General features: G+C 30.9%; 1 protein-coding gene across 1 annotated transcript; it reads left to right on the forward strand.

Annotated features, from left to right (window-relative positions):
- Positions 1-3,532: 3,532 nt before the first annotated feature.
- Positions 3,533-5,901, forward strand: LOC107832128 (cation-dependent phenylpropanoid and flavonoid 8-O-methyltransferase 1-like). Its single transcript, XM_016659936.2, has 3 exons — positions 3,533-3,671; positions 4,278-4,409; positions 5,521-5,901. Exons 1-3 carry the CDS (start codon positions 3,534-3,536, stop codon positions 5,806-5,808), a joined length of 558 nt encoding a protein of 185 aa, XP_016515422.2. The 5' UTR covers position 3,533; the 3' UTR covers positions 5,809-5,901.
- The last annotated feature ends 220 nt before the right edge of the window (positions 5,902-6,121 follow it).

Here is a 6,121-nt window from a genome sequence, read left to right on the forward strand (position 1 = left end):
TCATACAAAAATTATAAAATTTTTACTAACTCACAAAAAACTCATAGTGATCGGAAAATATAATTTTTCAGTAGTATGTTCTTATTTTGTGATTTTTGTTTTTTATTTTCATTCTAATAAATAATAATCCGATTAAAATAGGGATGGCTCAACCCGACCTGGCCCACCCGACCCAATACTCATATATAAAAATTAAAATATTACTAAAAGTGAATAGTAAATCCTTCAAAATATGATAATTCTATCTTTTATTTTCTTTTCAAGATTTTTATTCAAATTGATAGCATTTTTATTTCAAGTGCTCCCTAATTATACCTTCTTTTTTGTTCTGTTAGAATCTCATGCATTCCGAACTAAGTTTTTTATGGGGGAAGAATTCACTTTTCGTATTATTTTAACTTGCGTATATGGTTATTGGGTCAGGCTGGGTTGGGTCATTCCTATTTTAAGGAAAAAATCTAAAATTAACCGACCGGTCGCACTTGTCTCATTCTCACCCAATATATATATATATATATATATATATATATATATATATATATATATATATATATATATATATATATATATATATATATATATATTTATATATATATATATGTTATATGTACATAATACACACATATATAAAAATAATATTTTATCGGCTATTATTTTTGGGAGGGCTAAAAATATACTCATATTTCTCCTATTTTAACTGGGTAATTATTTATTAGACTGAAAATAAAATAAAAAAAATATAAAATAAGAAAATACCATAGAATATGTTTTCCCACCGCTATGATTTTTATGTGACTTAGTGAAAGTTTGATGATTTTTGTATGAGAAAACAAAGTTATATGACTTTGGTGAAAAAAAGTCATAGTTAAAAAAAAGTCATAGTTATATGACCATGTGTGAAATTTACCCTTAAAATATTATAACAACTTTGACACCAATAAATCCAAAGTATAAGTGACTAGATAGAATCCCAACGTCAAGACATCCGATACATGTCAATAAAATACAATACAGAATAAACGCATCTAAGACATAATATCTTGTAAATAATTCCGAGTAAATCTTTGGATTGACATGTAATTATTTTGATGAAAATAAAATAAAGTGTAATATCTAGTTGTTACCAAACAGAGTAAATACAAATTATTTGTAACTATATTTTGGAATAATTTCAAATGAGATTACAGAATAAGAATAGATGAAATCTAATAATGGTTTCAAATTCCCAAAAAAAAAAATTTTAAAAATACTTTTCTTTTTTTCCTTCTTCGAAGTCTAATCCATATTCGTTATTGGTTCTTATGTGATTTTGACATGCATTCTTGATAATATCGTATTCTTATAGTACTGTCAAACAATTAGTTGTCGTTTAATGTTCTTCGCCATTAAATTCTATATATGATAGAGGTACTAGTGTACCCATCCTTTCAAAATCCGCTATCAGTCCTAATTACAACAAGTAGTTATTTCATGATGGTTTTTTTTGTATGTCAATGAATAAGTTAATCCAAATGTGCGTTGTTTATAAGTATTATCTTTCAAGTGAAAACGAAAAATTAAATCTTATCATTCTATTAATTCTCTTTATAAATTTTACGATGACTTATATAATTGCACATATGTTAAGAGGTAGTGGTGCATCCTCTCAAAATTACATACACTTTTCTTTTTGGTACTTCAAGAGTTCCAGATATTTCTTGAGGTATTGGACTGCTTTCATGAAAAACTTTTGGGGTCGTTTGTTACATGAGATAAGAATAATAAACCGGGATAAAGTTTTGTGATTAAATTTATCTCACGTATGATATGGGGTATTAGTTAATCCCGAAATAACTTTTACACTAAAATGATGAGATTATTTATCTCATATAGAAGGTGAGATAACTAATCCCATAGAATATTCCACTATTGCGCCAAACGACCCCTTAGCGTGAAAATAGACTTTTTCAAAAAGAAAAAAAAAACAAAAAATAAGATTACAATGTAATCAATGTAATCTCACTCCTATTTGTTGAATCTCTGAGGAAAGAAACAACAAAAAGAAGAATTGACCTTTTTGAATTCAAGCTAATCTGCATTTAATTGAGAAGTCTTTAGAGAAATATAAATACCCATTCTTGCTTTTGCATTTTCTACACCTCTTTAGTGAAATCAAGCTTTGAAAAGGTTAGGGGTAAATTATCCTTTTTTCTTCCTCTTCCTTTATGTTTTTGGGTACGATTTTTTGGTAGTTGGGTTCTAAGAATTTAATATTTATTTGATTTTTTTTGCTTATTGACATGAAACATGGCAACATGAACATTCAATCATGTGATATTATTTCTAAAGTGTGGCAAGTCTTATTCTACTCCCGTATAAAAAGGATTGACACTATTTCTTTATTAATATGTTTAAAATAGATTGATACATTTCAATATCTTCTCAATAGGAAGTATTCATAGCCACACATATGTTATGACGGGTTTCAGACCATAAGTTTTAAAAGTTTTACAGTCACACAAATGATATAACTTATTTAAGACCACATATCTCAAAAGTCTTTCTTTCTTTATTAAAGTTTGTGACAAGTTAAACTAAGACAATCTTTTTAAATGGACAGAGTAACTCTTTTTACCCATTTTGACTTCATTCTTAAACGATCCAATCAAATATAATTTTCTACATCTTTAATAATTTCTTTTGATTCTTTTAATTCAATACTTCAATGCTAATTTAATCTCTCTTTGTGGTTGCAATAAAGTCTCAATAAAAGAAATGGCATCAATGACGAAGGGATTGTTGCAGAGTCGTGAATTGCACAAGGTACTCATTGTTCTTCTGCGCATTTTTCATCTATTTCCTTTCTTTTGTTAATTTATTAGTTATTACTAAATATATCATCCATTTTTCTGTAATGATGTTAAGTATCTTCTGGAGACTACTGTGTATCCACGTGAACCAGAGCTTCTCAAAGAGATAAGGGCTATAACTGCAAATCATCCACGGTACTTTGCCTTTCCCTTTACATTCTTCTACTTTTTAATTTTCGTTGTAATCCTATGAGTGGGGTATGAGAAGGGTAGTGTGTTCCCAGACCTTAGCCCTATTTATACGCAGAGAGGTTGTTTCCGGTAAATCCTCGACTCATGAAGGATAAAAGGAAAAAACAACAACAAACAAACCAATTAGAAAATTGTAACGCAAAACACAAGACTAACACCAGGTTAGTTCAACCAGAAACCAAAGTGAAAGAAACAACAAGTAATAACAAAAATCCAAAGAATAAGAAAACGCAAGACTAACACTGAGTCATGCACTAGAGCTACTGGAACGCGCAAGGACAACACTTAGTTACCTAATCCTTTGCCTTAATTTAATTTGTTGACGTGATTAAAGAACTATGATTGGCTCAAGCAGCAAATTAATCAGATTTAACCTATCATCCTTTAAAAACATGTATTGAGCATAAATGGCTAAAGGACTATTATTTTTTCAAGTAATGTGTTTAATTAAGAACTTATCAATTTTAATTTTGTTTATGCATCAGGTTCAATATGGCAACTGCACCAGAAGCTGGCCAATTGATGGCCCTGCTTTTGAAAGTGGGAAACGCTAAGAAGACTATTGAAATTGGAGTTTTCACTGGATACTCTTTGCTGCTTACTGCGCTTACAATTCCTGATGATGGAAAGGCTAGTATCATTGATTATTTTTTTATTTTATTTTTTTAAGGCAAGCTAGTATATTGTTAAACATTGGGTTATAGGACTGAATCTAAGTTGTTCCGACACGAAAATTTAGGTATCGTACCCATATCGATACGATACTATATGGGTGTGGGTATGGGATACGTACCAGATCTGATTAAAACAATATGAGTACTTTGACCTAGACTGACGGAAAATTCGAGACGAGATACAATTTGATTCTCGAAATCAGAACCAAAACTAGGGTAAATTTGAAGAAAATAGCATATATGAAATCAATTTTTTTCTTATCTACAACTTGAGAATAAAAAAGAAATCCACACTTTACAAGCTATAGGTGAATATTCCACAAAATTTCTCATAATTTAAAAATATTTTTATATTTTAATTTTTGTAATTATTATTTTAGTCGGATTCATACCCATCTCCGTACTAGGACCGAATCTTAAAATTTACATCTTGAAGGATCCGACCTCTAGATCTATACCTGTGTCGGACACCCACACCCATGTCCGAGCAACTTAGGTGCAATATCTTCACAAACGCGTTATGCATATAACATATAAATTCTTAAGGGATGTTTGGGTGCAGATTACAGCTATAGACTTGAATCGGGATGCATACGAAATGGGATTGCCAGTTATCAAAAAGGCTGGAGTTGAGCACAAAATCAATTTCATACAGTCGCAGGCTTTATCAGCCCTTGATGAACTCTTGGAAGATGTAAGAAAAATAAACCTTAAATTCTTTTGGCATTGCAAGTTGTTAGTTAGTTCTTAGGAGTTGTTTGGCCATTAATTTTATTCACCTTTTTAATTCAGAAGAATTTTACTTATTTTCAAAATTAATGTTTGGTCATAAAATTTTTCAAATCCAACTTGGAGTTGGATTTCAATGTATAACCAAACGTAACTCCATCTTTAACCCCAGCTTCAAATATTTCAAATAAAGTGAAAAATATTTGGAATTTATAGCCAAACGCCTAGTTTTCTCACATCCCATCATATTTCAGCAGGTTAAGTACTAAACAAAGTATAAGAAAACTAAATACTGTAAACCTTCTTCTATAAGGGTGGAATGGTAAATCCCCCCAACTTGTGTGCACCTCAATTATTTCATTGAATTCAGGATTTGAATTTGATAGAATTCGGCCTTTAAAATTTTAAACGCTGATTGAAAATTTTAAAATTATGCATTCGGAATATAATATTTGTTATTCCATCTGTTCTAGTTAATGTGAATATATTTTATTTTTAGTTTATTTAAGAAAGAATAACTCTTCTCTAGATGTCGAAGTAATTTAAATTAAACTTCTCATCTTATGCTTAATGAGAAGCTTTTAGAGCCATAAATACTATATCATGTTTAATACCATAAATTTTAAAAGGATTATATCCACACAAAGTTAGGGCTTATCGAAGACAGACAAATTTCAAAAAAAAATCTTTATTTATTTTTCAAACTCCATGATCAATAAAAAAGGTTGGTATAAATTCGAAGAAAATAGTATTTTAGTAATTTATCACTTACACACACAACAATAACAAACTTAGTATAATTTCATAAGTAGAATCTGGGGAGGGTAGTGTGTACGCGGACCTTACCCCTACCTTGAGGGTAGAGATGTGACACACACACACATATATATATATATATATATAGAAATGGGGTTTAGTTGAACCGGCACGGGCTTCTTCTCACAAGCACAAGTAGCGAATAACTTATAGACTCTTGTGGTCCGATTTTTTTTCGGACCCCGGACATAGCAGGAGTTTAGTGCAACTAGCTGACCTAATTTTCATGTGTCATTTAAAATATATTCTGTTATTTGCAGCAAAGCAACAGAGGAAGTTTCGACTTTGCTTTTGTCGATGCAGACAAATGTAGTTATCAAAAGTACCATGAGAGACTGTTGAAGCTAGTGAAGGTTGGTGGCATAATAGTGTATGATAATACACTCTGGTTTGGAACAGTTGCTATGGCAGAGGAGTCTGTTCCAGAAGCTCGAAAACCAGACAGGCATCACATTATCGAACTTAACAAGTTTTTAGCTGCTGATTCTCGCATTCAAATTTCTCAAGTTCCTTTGGGTGATGGAATTACCATTTGTAGGGTACTGTGAAGTTTATGTCATATGAAGTTAATGGCGATTGATGAGAAGATAATCTATTAGGGAGATTTTCCTTCTTTGTTTTCTCTTGGAACTATTAGTAGCTAAAAAGGTCTATCCTCGATAAGAATTGATGAAAATACTTTCTTTGCTAGCTGTCGCTGCACTTTTTTTCTTAATTTTGGTTTCCCGCCCAGTGTCCAGTATTCACATTGGGACTTGATTAAATCCGGATTCGCGCCGAAATATTCCACATTGAGGGGTAAAACACATTCTAACAAAGGAGACTTCATACTCAAGACTCGAACCCGAGACCTATAGTTAA

Source organism: Nicotiana tabacum, chromosome 14, assembly GCF_000715075.1.
Source record: "Nicotiana tabacum cultivar K326 chromosome 14, ASM71507v2, whole genome shotgun sequence".
Taxonomy (NCBI): domain Eukaryota; kingdom Viridiplantae; phylum Streptophyta; class Magnoliopsida; order Solanales; family Solanaceae; genus Nicotiana; species Nicotiana tabacum.

What these genes read in the sequence shown, in the direction of transcription:
- LOC107832128 (XM_016659936.2), top strand. Translation starts at nt 3,534, where the DNA reads ATGGCAACTGCACCAGAAGCTGGCCAATTGATGGCCCTGCTTTTGAAA. An exon ending in CAATTCCTGATGATGGAAAG is followed by an intron (nt 3,672 to 4,277) that starts GCTAGTATCATT and finishes GTTTGGGTGCAG; the next exon opens with ATTACAGCTATAGACTTGAA. An exon ending in TTGATGAACTCTTGGAAGAT is followed by an intron (nt 4,410 to 5,520) that starts GTAAGAAAAATA and finishes TGTTATTTGCAG; the next exon opens with CAAAGCAACAGAGGAAGTTT.